The 16757-nt window shown below is 38.7% G+C and overlaps 1 protein-coding gene across 1 annotated transcript in view; it reads right to left on the bottom strand.

Annotated features, from left to right (window-relative positions):
• The window catches only part of ANKRD31 (ankyrin repeat domain 31), a 68252-nt gene that overhangs the window by 26564 nt on the left and 24931 nt on the right, over positions 1-16757 (bottom strand). Inside the window, exons 11-18 of the mRNA XM_075726433.1 lie at positions 16075-16217; positions 12420-12564; positions 11527-11588; positions 10084-10095; positions 8674-9208; positions 7863-8111; positions 1301-1495; positions 308-450 (exon numbers count right to left, since the gene is read on the bottom strand). Coding sequence (XP_075582548.1) covers positions 308-450; positions 1301-1495; positions 7863-8111; positions 8674-9208; positions 10084-10095; positions 11527-11588; positions 12420-12564; positions 16075-16217 — 1484 coding nt within the window. The remainder of the gene's footprint in view (positions 1-307; positions 451-1300; positions 1496-7862; positions 8112-8673; positions 9209-10083; positions 10096-11526; positions 11589-12419; positions 12565-16074; positions 16218-16757) is intronic.

Raw genomic sequence — 16757 nt, 5'->3', positions numbered from 1 at the left:
TCAATTTCAGTATTATTTTGAAAAAGCCCAAAACGTGGGAGAGCACCATGGGGAGCTTCTGGATTTTTCTGATTTGTCCACTGGACTGAAAAAGTCAACTAACCATACAATTTCAACTGTCATTATTGAAAAATACTTCTTTCTCTAATTTTGATCACTTCAAAGAATATGTGTTTATTTCCTAAATGCAAGTCTACCCTAAAATTGTATTAGCAACTTTGATTTTCCTTATTTAAACCGGTATTTTGCTTTGCTGACCCTCTGATGGAAATCAGGCTCAGGAAATGTAATGAAAAGAAAAAGGTACCTCCAAATAATTGCCAGACACAGCATCATGTATTGGCAAAATACCATCCAGACTTCTGCTGTTAACATTAGCACCAGCCTTCAGTAATTCTAAGATCACTTCAGTAAATCCTCCATTGGAAGCTTCATGAATTGCTGTCCAACCTAACAAAAGCAAGATGACACATACAGCATGTATCTGATTTGGAAAGATCCACACATATCACTAATGAGTGATCATACATTTTACTGCATTTGCTGTACTATAAGCAATGGACTACTCTCTTTAAAAGAAATCTTATACAAAAAAACACCTTGAAATGCTAAGGTAAATTATTTCCTGTGTAATTCAGTTTACTTCAGAGAAAAAAATGTATCCAATATTAAGCAGAAAAATATTGTTTACTTTTCTACTACACTACTAAAACTAACAGAAACAAAACAATAGAGTAGACTCTAAAATCTCAGAAGCATAATATTAATAGTCTGATTTCTAATCCCAGTGGCATTTTATCATATCAAGTCTGCCAGGCATCCAGAATAGCATACCATCCATTCTGAGACTACAAAACCAGAAGTGTTATACATCTAGGTAGAAAAAAGAAAAAAAAAATCATGTTGTCTGATTTTAGTCCTCATTTGCTAAGGAAATAAGATTTGTGTGAATGTGCTTCACATGTGTATATTCAGGTGCATAAGCATTAGTTCTCCCACCGAACTTTGAAGTCCACTTTCTGTACATATCTCTGAAAATGTGCTCTTCAGCAGAGGAGCAAGACCCAATTAATGCCCCTGCTGAGAAAAAGGCTGCATTAGCTCCATGCTGAGACACAAAATCCAGGGATTCACTGATTGTGCTTGTACTTGCTGAATTACTTCCTTTCCTCCTCACAATTATATCATAAATCAAGAATCCATAATTATATTAAAATTACAAATTATATAAACCCATATATACTATAAATTATATAAAACTGCATCATAAAACAAGCCCATAAGAGAGTAATTTTCAAACCTGCATAGTCCTGTTCATTGACACAAATTCCAGATGATATTAAAGTTTTCACCAAAGACAAATCTCCTCTCCTAGCAGCAATGTGCAGCTCAGTTTCCCCTTTTGCATTTCTCTTCTTTTTCTTCTTTCTCCCAGCTCTTGTATTACAGGTACCATGTAAAGTTGCAGCTTCTTTTCTGGTAGATAGGGATGATTCTAAACACATATTGAGTATTCATTAGGAACCACAAAAAAATGTTACATTCTAAACAAAGAATTAAGCTTCATAACTCACTTGAATTAATGTAAATGTGTGCAATACTGTTGCCTTAATTAGTCAATAACATTAACTGACTACATCAAAAGGTTAGAAGGTACTGCATAACAGCTCAGATAACAAACAGACCCTGTGCAAAAGAATTTACATTTCAAACCAGATGACTTAACAAGGGTACGATGAATTAGGGATCAATGCAAAAAGTAACAAGGTTGAAGTTTTATACTATATAGAGGTAGGGAGTATGTTACATTTCTCTGTGAACTGCTTTCAAGTTACCAGGCATGCCTGCTAAATATGTAAAGTACACATATAAAGGTATTTAAGAAAATATATGAAAGTGAAGACTTGACCATGACCTCTTTTCCGCTCCTAATTCTGTATCAGGGAAGAGATAGGTTTCTACATAAGGTATTTTTACAGCTGTGATGTGAAAAAGTCCTGTAGACTGATTACAAATCTTTGATTAATGTCTAGTGACACAGCTGAACTGTCTTTTAATTATACCTGTGCAGGACTGGACCCATAATTGTAAATAAACTTGATTTAATCCTTCTCTTATTGGTTCACAAAGCAAACAACATCCACTTTAAATTTTATCATGTGATCATCAGACAGGTCCTAATTGTGAGGCTTCAGGTAACATTTCAGGTAACAGACATCAAATTGTAAGAGATACAAAGAAAAAAAACAGATTTAAAAAGTACTGATTCCCCCTCCCCCAAACTGGTACCAAAAAGACAGGGTGTATAAATCTTCAAAAGCTCTACCATGCATGTTAGCTTTTTTTAAACTCCTGTTCCTGCTGTTATAATACTGTGCTATCAGATTTTTTTAAAAGTTCCCTGTGTTCTTCCTCTGATTTCTTGAAAATCTGTAGTTTGTCCAAAAAAAGGAAAGTATAGGTTTTAAATAAACATTTTGCAACTCTTATCCATGTTTTTTTAATTATTCTTATGAATGGTTAGTTGCTGCATCCCAAGCATTTCCTCTTCTCATCAGACAAGCTGTCTTCTCAAATATTTTCAGCTATCAGTATCCATTGCTATCAAACATCTTCCATGATTTGACAGCTGCCTTTCTTCACGCTCCTCCTGCCTTCTGGAAAATCAGCTTTTCCAAAGTTTCCTGTAAGGTAAACTACTGAGCTTGTCATCCAGACTGTTTGGAAGAACATGAAAGTCATACTGCAACTATATTAAAGACAGATATATAGTGAGGATATATCCATACTAATTTTAAACCAGCTTGTTCAGGTATTGCTGCAGCCAGACTGGAGCTTACTGTAGGCTATTCTAACCTGTCAGAAAGCATTCAGGCAGCCCTCTTTGCATTGGGGGTGCTTGGCCCACACCGTATTGGCAATCAGAAGAGCTAAAGAGTTTCTTTTTTAAATGAAAACTGAGATTCCAGAGCAAACAGAGAGGTCATAATATTGAAATACTCCTCCAATCTGAGACCTACTTTTCTGTAAGATAATGTACTGTGTTTTGTCTAAAAGCTTCTGGGCCTGAACTCCCAAAGCAATCATCCACTTTCTGGTTCCTCCCTTCACTTCATGGGAGAATGTCCTAGGGACTCTTTAGAGACGTAGGAGAAAAAAAAGGCGCACAACAGCCCATTAAGCTAATGACTCTTAGCAATATTGTCTGCAAGTGAACAGAAATAATTGCAAAGTTTTCCAGTTAAGTTGTCATGCATAACAGTTTTCTTCATGGTTGTTACAAAACATTTGCAAAAGCATAATGGAACGCTGGTATGTGAATCACAAAATACTAGTTGTCCACGGAATGCATTGCCAGGTGCGTCACAAGCAGGAAGGATAAGGAATTTGGCAAATACAGTCGGCATGCATACAAAGATGGAGAGATTACAGTAACCAGCAATCCGACTAGATTAGGCTGCCATACCTCAGCAACTTCAAGGACATCCTCCTTCAAAAAGACATTTGAATACTTCAACATTGGTCTATGAGTAATTCTTTCCACAGACTGAACTATAAAAAAAGAAGCAAGCTGTTTGTACTTTCTTTCTGTATAAGCAGAAGAGGCATGTTGAGAGCCTAGTAAGTGACTGACTGTAGATGAAAGTGAGACTGCGTCATTTAGGAGGAGATGATTTTTATTCAAGAATAGAATAATATAAGGAAGACCACTGGGACACAGGAACAATCAGATGAGATACAAAAGCCAGTTAATGAAGAGAAGGCATGAGACAGCAAAAAACCTGAAAACCCTGCAAGTCAGAAAACATTATCCCATCTTCCACCTTTTTCTGCTGCAATCTGAATGCCATTGTCCCAGTCTCCAAAGCTATTGATGCCTTCAACTGTACAAAGGGCTATACTTTCTCGCATCACCTCTCAAACAGCAATGTTCTCCTGGGATGAAGGAAATAATTACATTTTAGCTGAATAAAATATTACCTGAAGACTCTCCTTCAGGGGGAAAGTAATATGTGAAATGCTACTCCAGGCGAGACCAGAATGTAAGACACATGTTTGAAAAAAAGGTTTTTTAAAATCATAATTTTATATATACGAGGCAAAAAATATAAAGGAAAAAAAAATCAAAAATGTATTAATGCACATAGACCTTATGATTAACACTGAGCAGAATATAGGAGCTACAAAAAAGAACAACTCTAGGGAAAGGAATAATTTCTATGTTCAATGTTTATTCTTCCAATAATTAGCAGCGGATGATGACCTGTATCAGATATGTCATGGATTTTTTTCCAGAATGAAGTAAAAATGCATTCCTACAGCAGAAGGAACCAATTTGGATATAGGAAAGCTAAGTACTGACACTGCCAAATACTGGAGAGCAGTAAGTAACAAGAAGCACCTACTCCTTTCCTTCTCCCTTCAACTTCCAAAAGAAACTACAAGTTTGCAGTCCGGAAACTCAAGAGAGCAGGAACTTAAGATGGGTGGAAAACTAGCAACCACCTGAGACGGGAAGAAGAAACAGTGTTCTGTACAGCTGAAGGCAGAAGAGGACAAGAAGACTGTGACTATGAAAGAGAAAAGGATCAGCAGGAACTTCACATTGTTTCCTGGATGTTTTTTGTCATGTGTTACAGAACATTGCAGAGATTGGCTGATGACTCCTTAATTCAACTTGTAAGACTGGGGAGCATCCAAAGTCCCCAAAGAGAAGGAGGGTACTGAGCAAACAACAAAAAGAGGTAAACAAATGAGTATGTTGATAGTGTGTGTGTAGATGTATTTGTCCATATTATAGAATCATAGAATCATAGAATCGTCTAGGTTGGAAAAGACCTTTAAGATCATCCAGTCCAACCATTAACCTACACTACCAAGCCCACCTAAACCAATCAAGGGTAGACTAGACTAAACCATATCCCGAAGTGCCACATCTACCTGTTTTTTGAACACTTCCAGGGATGGGGACTCCACCACCTCTCTGGGCAGCCTGTTCCAATGCTTCACCACCCTTTCCATAAAGAAATTTTTCCTAATTTCCAGCCTAAACCTCCCCTGGCGCAGCTTGAGCCCACTTTCTCTCGTCCTATCGCTAGCTACCTGGGAGAAGAGACCAACAGCCACCTCACTACAACCTCCTTTCAGGTAGTTGCAGAGAGCGATAAGGTCTGCCCTCAGCCTCCTCTTCTCCAGGCTAAACAACCCCAGTTCCCTCAGCCGCTCCTCATAAGACTTGTTCTCCAGACCCTTCACCAGCCTTGTTGCCCTTCTCTGGACACACTCCAGCACCTCAATGTCTTTCTTGTAGTGAGGGGCCCAAAACTGGACACAGTATTCCAGGTGCAGCCTCACCAGCGCCGAGTACAGGGGGACAATCACCTCCCTGCTCCTGCTGGCCACACTATTCCTGACACAAGCCAGGATGCTGTTGGCCTTCTTGGCCACCTGGGCACACTGCTGGCTCATGTTCAGCCGGCTATCTACCAACACCCCCAGGTCCTTTTCAGCCAGGCAGCTTTCCAGCTACTCTTCCCCAAGCCTGTAGCGCTGCATGGGCTTGTTGTGACCGAAGTGCAGGAGCCGGCACTTGGCCTTGTTGAACCTCATACAGTTGGCCACGGCCCATCAATCCAGCCTGTCCAGGTCCCTCTGCAGGGCCATCCTACCCTCCAGCAGATCGACACTCCCACCTACTTTGGTGTCATCTGCAAACTTACTGAGGGCACACTCGATCCCCTCATCCAGATCATTGATAAAGATATTAAACAAGACTGGCCCTAAAACAGAGCCCTGGGGAACACCGCTCGTGACTGGCTGCCAACTGGATTTAACACCATTTACCACAACTCTCTGGGCTCGGCCACCCAACCAGTTCTTTACCCAGCAAAGAGTATGCCTGTCCAAGCCGTGAGCTGCCAGCTTCCCGAGGAGGATATTATGCGAGACGGTGTCAAAAGCTTTGCTAAAGTCCAGGTAGATGACATCCACAGCCTTTCCATCATCTACCAGGCGGGTCACCAGGTCATAGAAGGAGATCAGGTTGGTCAAGCAGGACCTGCCTTTCGTGAACCCATATTGTGCGTGTGTATACAGGCAGGCATGTGTATTTGTTATACATATGATTTTAAGTACACATGCTGTTATGTATGCTGGTTTTAAAAGCATTTAATGGATGTAGGAGCATGAATCAAACTGATTTTCAAAATATATATGGTATACTTAATGCTAGCATTCATTTACAACCTACTCAAACACAACCAAAGTTTGACCAATAGACCCCAGCAACACGTAACTGCACTCCAAGGAAGAAACTAAATTTTTTTGCTGCACACTCTTAAAAAAATAAATCAAATGTTATACCCACACACAAACACACATGCATTCATACACACTTCTATAAATCTCTCTATATAATAAACACCTTTTCCTATGTATGTATATACAAAGCATACATTTACACTGACACAGTAGTTATTTGAAAGGGAAAGTTTCACAAAGCTGGAAACAATTATAAATAAAAAACAGTTTGAAGAAAAAATGTCATCAGAGAAATATGAATAATGGCTATGAAGTACTTCACAACATATCCGACACTCCAGAATAAAAGCTGCACTGATTCAAAAACTAACCTGGCTTAGGAAGGGAATTAGAGAGCAACAGTAAATGAGAAATCAAAAAATGGGAAGTGAATGGTAGCAAATATAAATAAGGAGTTGTAGAAAACTGCTGTGGAAAACAAAAGAATACAAGGAGATAGTCACAGACAGCTAAGGTCCTAGGAAGGCAGTATTTTAAAATCTATCAAAACCAGAAAAACTAATTCCCAAACTTTTAATTACTAGAGAGAAATCACAGAATTGTCTATGATAATCAGAAAAGACAAATCCTCTATTCCGTATCAAGGCAAAGCTACAGAAGAAATTCCTATCATCTAATGACACAGTCCTTTTCATTTCAACAGAAGGAGAATGCCAGATGATATGAGGATAAACATTTTTGAATCAGCAGTCCAGATATATTACATTTAAAAGTTTTAAGAGAGGAGGGAACCCATGAGAAATACAGGTTTTGGTTTTAGTAAGTCTTGAGTCCTATGGCTCTCTGGTTCCAGAAAGAACCAAAGTACACAAGATGACTGCCAGCTTTATGAAAAAAGCAGTAAGCAAAAAATACTTGGGAGTTATGATGAGTAATCAGTTGGACCAGGGCTCTACTGTGATGGTGAGGCGACAAGATAAATGCAAATGTTAGACATGGGATGAAAATGCTAAACAGAAAGCTGTATCTGCATGCAGAAGAGAATATAACTACTGAAGGATGCTAGATCCTTGTCCTCATATAAGTAGGTTTGTTTCTGTACTACAGCTAAAACCAAATGCACCAGTACCATCAGAGCCTATGCTGATTTGTGTCTGATGAGGATATAGTCTATAAAATATAAGTGGATATATTTGTGCCAAATATACAGAGAGCCAGGTTTTCTCCTTTGGTCTGTGACACGTAAAATAGTTAACTGAAGACCAATTTAGTGTTATTTTAAACTGTCGTTTATGTAACAGTTAACTAAGAGTCAATTTAATGTTACTTTAAGCTCTCAGTTATGATCCTGCATCTCCTCAACCACAATGCTGAAAGACCAATGAAGGTAACATAATCAAAACAGACTTAAGTTATGTGCATTCTGTAAAAGACAGTACAGATGTTCAGGAAACATTTCAAGTATTTGCAACTCACTAGAGTATTTGCTCAACATGCCAAATATATTTTTCCAAACTTTCCCTCATGTATTAAAAAAGCCCTCTTCATGTATGTCTGGAAAACAGCTCCACTGTTTTTATAAAATAGTATTAACTTTTCACCTGATTTCTTGGATGTTTGCTGTTCTGATGCTTGACTGAATTGTGATTGATTGGATGAAAGCTTGTTTTTGCTGCTACTGGAACATGAGGCTGCCTTTTGGCTTGCCTCCTGAGGCTCTAATCTTACTCTTTTAGTTTGGACTTCTTTTGTTTCCATAAACTGTGAAAGCATGTTGGTCTTTGCATTTATTTCTTCTCCATTTTTTTCAGTGCATTCTGTTCCACTTACTCCAGCAAACACTCCTTCATCTGTTGGTTTAACAAAAGAACTTAAGAGCATTTATGGCATAATATTCAGTAATGTCAGAAATTATAACTGATATTAAAATGAATGTCAAAATCACCACCTAGCATAGGTTAAAAAATGCCTGCCGTAACTCATTCAATTTTTGAAAATACATTAACATAATAAATCCTTTATCCACTATTCACCATATGTTAATGTACTGAGACTGAATCCAAAACAATTCAAAGATTCTTTTGTGAAAATATGACCTTTATTGATTCTTAGGTATTAAAAAAAATAAGGTACTTAAGAATTTAATTCTAATTATTGTCATGACCATTGCTGTCACATTTTCGTAAATACAGTAGGGACTTGGATATAAAACAGCCCACAAAAATACAAAGCAAAAATTACTAACTAGTTAATCTGGCATAGTGGACTGTGCCACAACACATTCCATGTGTCTGCTATTTATTTATGGCAAAATACATCCTCTGGAGACCACCAGCTGCTGTTTTTTAATAAAATATACAGAATGCTTAAAACAACCTCATAAAATAACTATTTTCAAACAAAATATAGCACCTGTTTTCTGTGAGGTTTCTTTATGCATATTTTCCACAATCTGAAATGAATAAGGAGACTTGCTGTCTGGATTACCACCAAAATGCAAATCTGCTTTTGAGTTGGTCTCCTGAAGATCCTCTCTCTTTCGTCTGATTTGAAGTGTGTTCTTTTCATGGAGTTGTAAAGGTATAGGCTTGATCTCTAAACTACTGGCATTTTCAGTTTCAATGTGACATCCTTCAACACTTTCTTCTGCATTAAGCAGGATCCTCCCTCCTTTCTCTGTTTGTGGAGCCTTTTGTTCAGCAGTGCGTAATACACCACGGGTAGAATCATAAGGACTTCCAGAAACCCCTTCTCCATTAATAGGTGCTAAAAGCTCATGTGCTAACAGTGTTTCTGCATTTGCCTGAAGTGTATGTTCAGTGCAGCTGGTCCCAGCTTCAGATATATTAGTAGAAATGTTTTGCACCTCATTTACAATAGCCTGTTGCAATGTGTCCGTGCTGTTTGAATCCGTAAGATTTGCCCATGCTGGTTCTGACTCATCTGTCTGTAAAGAAATCAGTTCAAACAAAGGCAGAGAGTTTTAAACTTAGAGCCCATCCATTAATTTTATTTCCATCAACATCAGATTTAACTTGATTTGTCAAGTTTTGCAAAGAAATAATTTGTTCTGAAGGCATTCTCATGTCAGGATTTAGATTCCTGTCACTCAAACTACTACTGTGACTCTGCTTGAGACTATGTTGATCAGTCATAACTCTTGACTCTCTGTTGTAACTTTAAAACAGATACATTGTGAGAAGAAGTCAAAGCAAGTAAGTATTGACTGAGAATCAAGTTCTGTTAAATCAGTAGTCTGAGAATGCTGTGCAGACACTTTTTCTCCAGAAACCACTGATGTGGGGCAACGCAAACTGGTGATCTCCCCTGTTAAAACAGAAGTTGCTGAGCTTCCACCAGTTCTGCCCTCTTCTTCTCTAAATGGATTTTCACTGCCACCACTGTTGAATTCATGTTCCTGTTGCAATTCTGACTTAGCTCAGTTTTCCTTACAACATTAGCTGGGAGGCAACAGTTACAATTAGAAACAGTAACAGTGTGCCCCATTTCAGCCAGCATCAGGGAAATAAGTTTTCTGTAATTTAACTGTTCCTTGGTTTGTAAGTGGACCTAAACATGAGGCCCATCTAACATGAGACATTATTTCTGAATAGTTTTACTCTTGGCTGTAGCCTCTGCTATAAGAATAGCAGATCTGCCTGTCTTTTTTGAACTTGTATTTTTTTTTCATTCAGTTTTTTGCCTTCAGAATCCTGAAGAACTTTATTTTTTGTATATTTCACCAAATTTGTTTTTCTGCTTTGCTCGTTTTCAGCAAAACTTCCTATGATGCTTTAATATTACCACGTTGAACTGTGCCACCTGCATGTAATTCTATCTACAAAACAGGACATATACTTCATTTCATTTTCTGATAAATTGCTTTATTATATACAAAAAGAAAACTGTGCTATTATAAACTTAACTGATTTCCTCTGCTTGTGCAGCTTTTTAAGACAGCAGGACAACAAAACTAAGGAACTAAGAAATATGTGTATAAAAGTGTAAAAATTAATGGGTGAAATAAATGATAAATATTACTGAAGTGCTGTACACTTTTATTTATTTACGAAAATTGAACTGGTTTTGAACTAATGCTCCACCTTTAAAGAATTAAAACTACATTGCTTCTGTGGTCATATACCAGAGCTACAGTTTCACATTTCTGTCAAACCTGTCTGCAATGACTCTAGGAACTTATAAAGAATGGGAAATAACGCAGCAAAAACATGCAGAATTAACTCATAGCAATCTCACAAACTGCTCCAAAGGCCAATGACTAACTAGAACTATGCTCTTGATTACTTTCTATATGGAGATAGAACAAGAACATAAATACTGCAACGACTCACACAACTACTGAAATCACCAGTTACACAGCCACAGTAATATGTTTTCCCAATTAAATGTTTACAACACTTTATACTTGGAGAATATCCTTCATCAATCAACTAATGTTTTAAAGTGTAATCTAAGACTATACACCATGGATGCTGTTATAGCGTAACATTTCTAAGTACACTGTAGGCTGCGCTACTGTGAGTGACAAGGACAGTTATAATCACATAAAACTTTAGGAAGCAAGAATAAAGTGTCTGTACACACTGCATTATATGTTTCAGATACTACCAGTTATCATTGTTCAAAGGGGAGAAAACGAAAGGGGGAGAGTACAGCTTTTAATGCCAAAAGCTGTTGTGCTATATGCAAACAAACTATGACCCAAGTGACTGACCTTGATGTCTTGTCTTCATGTGAGGCTCCAGCTCCTGCATCTTAATGAGGTCTCACAGCATAACTGTGCAACCCCTGTGCAAGACAGTGGCTCTCCAAACCTTTCCTATCGAAACCCAACACAACCTACTACACAAAGGCAAGGAGCTATCCTACTGCTACAAGCCAGGCAACATCTTGCAGTTTCAGTCAGATTTCTGCAAGTACAAAGAGGCACTGATGTACCATGCTTGTAAAATATCTCTGCAGAACTTGCAAAAACTCAGCAAGAACCACTGTCCGTGAGAGGCAGTGATTGCCTCTGTCTTGCATCTTCATGAGGTTGCAGCTTATCCCAAGTACCAGTAAGGATCAGCAACTGCTTGCCAAAGAACTGGCATTAACACTCAATATCACTGTGTTTCAGTCATTATGTGCTGGTTTTGAGACACATTTCAGAAATAGTCATCTGCTTTAGTTTAGTGAAGACTGCTAGCAAGCTCTTAACAGTTCAGCATCAAATTAACATCACAATTCTTTGTAAAGATGTACCTGGGGCAGGTTTGTATCCTCTGCACTTTGCGTATTTAACATTTTCTTTGAATCATCTCCACCTGAAATGAAAATGAAAGACAGAAAGAAACCAGAATTGAAAAGAGATCGTAATTCTTCACTTCACACATATACCATCTTGTGTCCACAATCTTGTGTGTAACAGTACTTACCACATTTAGCTATCCAGAAAAATTATCAAGCCATAAGCTTTTTATTAGAATCATAGAATCATAGAATGCTTTGGGTTGGAAGGGATCTTTAGAGGTCATCTAGCCCAACCCCCCTGCAGTGAGCAGGGACAGCTTTAACTAGAGCAGGTTGCTCAGAGCCCCGTCCAACCTGACCTTGAATGCTGCCAGGAATGGGGCATCTACCACCACTCTGGGCAACCTGTCCCAGTGCTTGACCACCCTCCTTGTAAAAAATTTCTTTCTAATGTCTATTCTAAATCTATTCTTCTTTAGTTTAAATCCGTTATTCCTTGTCCTGCCACAACAGGCCCTGATAAAAAATTTGTCCCCGTCTTTCTCATAAGGCCCCTTTAAGTACTGAAAGGCTGCAATATGATCCCTAGCACTAAGCCATACCTCAACCATCAGCAAGTCCAGCCATGCCTGATCTTACATTTAGATAGGCAACAACTATTGTGCTTCACATCTTCATTTCAAATTTAAAGGTAGCTCCAGCCCAAGAAAAAGCTGGACATTATTGTCTTTCATACTTTGCCAACGTACAGCAACAGTGCTGGGTAAGGAGCACTTAACCATGACTCAGGCATCAGACAGTGAAGCCCATGGAATTACTAGCAGTAATTAAAGAAATATAGTGCAACAGATGTTCTGAATGTCTCCATTTAGTGGTGATGATATATAAGAATAATTCTCTCCTACCTGATACTGACTCTCTTCTGGATTTTTCTACATAGCTTTTAAGCAGTTTCCTCATAGACGGGTCAGAATCTTCTTCTAATGCACACCTTCCCATCTCATTTTTTAGTAAGGGATCACCTCCATACCAAAGTAATAACTCTGCCACCTACAAAAATAAGTTTTTCAGATTGTTTCTTTTCTGATAGTATTTTCCATACGCCTTTCTTCCACCGGCTTCTCTCTCTTGTACTTGACAATATGAGCAACTAAAACCAAATCTAAGGCCTATAACAAATAATCCCTCTCTATTCTAGTTAATATACTCCATGCATTCCCCTAGATGCATCATTATTGTATAGTCTTCTTATTTTCATTTTCCTAAATTCATTCCAGTTATTAACCTGATGCCATTAAGCCAAGATGTCCCAAAATATAGGGTAGGATTCATCCCTCCACAGCTCTTAATAGGTGGAAAATAACAGGTGATTTGAGGGTATGAGTCAGCTTATCTATTTATGATACCTATTTTAGGAGAAAATAAACTGTGCTCTAGGTGGTCTACTGTGACTCCTGTGACTGCAAAGGGAAGCTCTGACTATTTCAGATGTACAACATACATCTGGTCAAGTGAAACCCACTCGGATAGTCTTACCAACATCATGATTTCTGTACAAATATAAGGCCTGATTCTGTTGTTCTTCAAGAAATTATCACTTTAGCAAAATGTTCCATCTACCTTTGCAGAATACTTTTTTAAGACATGGGAAATTTACAATCTGATGATTTCCTTTCTGTGGGTAACCCTGAAATCTTATTCCAGAACTAATGTGGTTTTACTTGTACCTCTGCCTTTGTCTCTTCAGCATCTGTTATCATTTCAGAGTGAGCTTGACTCACATCCTTCACCCATGCCCTTGAAGTCCCTCATTACTTCTAACCAGATTGCTACTGAGAAAATTGCTAGTGAAGTTTTCTCAATTCATACATTCTCCTAACAACAGAGCAAATAAAAAAGGATTTAATCCACAGCAAAAACACTCTTGGGCTTCATAAGTTGTCCCAAATCTATGAATTTTTTCAATGAATCACAGAATCATGCACTCGTTTAGGTTGGAAAAGACCTTTAAGATCATGCAGTCCAACCACTAACCTAACACTACCAAGTCCACCACTAAACCAATTAAGGGTAGAGTAATAATTTCATGTTTCCTGGCTTGGTGGCTGGATTATTTTTTAATGAAAGTAAAAACTAGGAATCATTAAGCTTGGAAAGGATCTCTAAGATCATCAGTCCAACCATCAACCCAACACCACCATGCCCACTAAACCATGTCCCAAAGTGCCACGTCTACCTGTTTTTTGAACACTTCCAGGGATGGGGACTCCACCACCTCTCTGGGCAGCCTGTTCCAATGCTTGACCACTCTTTCCGTAAGGAAATTTTTCCTAATTTCCAGCCTAAACCTGCCCTGACACAGCTTGAGCCCATTTCCTCTCGTCCTATCGCTAACTACATGGGAGAAGAGACCAACACCCACCTCACTACAACCTCCTTTCAGGTAGTTGTAGAGAGCCATAAGGTCTCCCCTCAGCCTCCTCTTCTCCAGGCTAAACAACCCCAGTTCCCTCAGCCACTCCTCATAAGGCCTGTGCTCCAGACCCTTCACCAGCTTCGCTGCCCTTCTCTAGATCCTCCCCAGCAACTCAATGTCCTTCTTGTACTGAGGGGCCCAAAACTGGACACAGTATTCAAGGTGCAGCCTCACCAGTGCTGAGTACAGGGGAACAATCACCTCCCTGCTTCTGCTGGCCACACTATTCCTCATACAAGCCAGGATGCTGTTGGCCTTCTTGGCCACCTGCGCACACTGCTGGCTCATGTTCAGCCCGCTGTCAACCAACACCCCCAGGTCCTTTTCTGCCAGGCAGCTTTCGAGCCACTCTTCCCCAAGCCTGTAGCGTTGCATGGGGTTGTTGTGACCCAAGTGCAGGACCCAGAACTTAGCCTTGTTGAACCTAATGTTAATATTGAGAACTCTTCTTCTTTAATGAGGTCTTTAGCTACACATCACACTTGCATGCTCTCCCTCTTAACTCTACTATCAGAAAGTCTTTCATATACTTACCATTTTTCTGAGATAAGAAATTAATTTTGCATATTGCAGGTGCAGAAAGGGATAAAGAAGTCAAAAGGTGTGTTTCCAATCTACAATAACAACTTCATGCAGAGAAGGTAGCTTTGAAGGAAACAGCTCCAAATACCACGTTACCGAAAGTCATATTACTGAATCACCATCACTACTTTGTTGCTAGTCAGAAGCAACAAAAAGTAAGTCTGACAGACCACTGCAGCGATACAACTATATTGCTCTTGAGCAAATCCAGCGCTACCATGTAGTACCGTTCCACTGGATATACCAGCTCACACAACTTTAACACGGGTCTGTGTTGAACGATGTTGGTGTGCCCCAAGTGACCTAGCTGAGATCAGTGTTCTTCTAGTATCATTCAAGTTGCTGACCCCTAAGTATTATTTGTGGAGATGCAGAGTCCTTCATGCATAACCATGGACATGGTGGTGTCTTAGGTACTTTCACAGAACTCGGAAATATTTCATGAACCCTCAAGAGTCTGTGATGCACAAGCTGAAAACCAAGCTTGGGGCTTTCAAGTCTCAGAGAAAATTATTAACCAAAAGTCCACCCTTCCTCTTTGCTCCAGGGAGACTTGGGGAGAAACAGATCAAGTTTTATCTCAGTTGTGAACCAGAAAGAGAGCAAATGTTTAGGGACAAAACTTATTACACCCTACAAAAAAAAAAATTAAATCTTGGAAACCAATAAATATTAGGCAGCATATGTGCACTTCTAGAGAAAGAAACAGCAAGCAGGTAAAAGGGACATGCAGAACTCCTACATACATCTGGGTCACCCTAGAAACATGCACAGACAGGAGGAGGCAACCACTGCCAGAGTGAAAGAGGATCCACAATTCAGACAGAGGCTTATGAAACCACAGGATTTGGCAACAAAACATGTAATTAATTCACATTGACTATTCAGTTGACCTTCTGTTTAAGACCATGCAAAATATGAAGCCTTGTCTTCATAACTCTCCATGCTATATGTTAATACACAAAAAATGTCTGTGCATGGCTGTGGCTGCACACCATACACGCATGTCTACTAAATCATGAAAAAAGTCATTAAAACTCCGTAAGACTGCTCAGGTCATAAATTATTCTTCCAGGTGATTATAAAATATGTGAAACAAGTAGTATTAAACAGTAGCAATCTACTCCTCAGTCTTCAGCCACTGTCCCAAATAGTTAGAAAAACAATTGATTTCTGCTTTTGGACAAATCTTGTAAAGCATGGAATGGTTTGAACAGAAGTAGGGCAGAAAGGACTTGCAAGCTCCTGAATTTACGTATAATCTGAAAAGACCAGCCACATATAAAAAGATTATAGAATCACAGAATTGTTTAAGTTGGAAAAGACCTTTGGGATCATCAAGTCCAACTGTTAACCTAACACTACCAAGTCCACCACTAAACCATGTCCCTAAGTGCCATATCTACACGTCTTTTAGATACCTCCAGGGATGGTGACCTTCTGGACCCAACAACAATCATTTCTACTCCTAAACAATAATTTGTGTTCAATTTGGAATGTACCTTATAATGGCCTTCTTTAACTGCATCTTGCAATGGTGTTATTTGTTCATTTCCTCTAGCATTAACATCAGCTCCTGCTTTCAAAAGCTCATTTGCTATCCCATAAAAGCCTTCCACACTTGCTATGTGTAGTGCAGTCCAGCCTATGAAAAAGAAAAACTTGTATTTCACATTTGGGTGAAATAATTTATAAAAATTTATGTCAGTTTTAGGTTGTTTATTTGATAAATATTTCAGAGAGTATACTGAAAAGGTAAAGACTCATGCATTTCACAGTAAGTTGTATGAAGAAATGTTTATGAAAAAGTCACAAGGGTTGAAAGACCTCATTCTTTTGTCAAAATTTGCACTTACTGAAGAACCAGGTGCTGCTGTAACAATATTAGTTTTAGATTTGATAGTTCTGTTATGAAAGAAGAGAATAAAAATTATTCCACCCACACCTTAGTAATTTATCTCCAAATAAAAGGTATATGCTATTTTACAAACAAGGTAATTTTTCATGGCACTCTTACTTACATAGCCATGCTGGAGAGGGTAAGTAAGAAAGAAGAGACAAAATGAGGGCCTGGCATCTTATTGCCAAACAAAAATGTTTTTAAAGACTATTCAAGAACGGTTTGCGTTTCCAAAGAAAGCAGTAAAAACTCCTTACTGAAATTCCATATCCATTCCCAGCTATA

This window comes from Pelecanus crispus, chromosome Z (genome assembly GCF_030463565.1).
Source record: "Pelecanus crispus isolate bPelCri1 chromosome Z, bPelCri1.pri, whole genome shotgun sequence".
Taxonomy (NCBI): Eukaryota; Metazoa; Chordata; class Aves; order Pelecaniformes; family Pelecanidae; genus Pelecanus; species Pelecanus crispus.
Note: the sequence above shows the minus strand (reverse complement) of the source record. Positions and strands in the feature narration are given on the sequence as shown.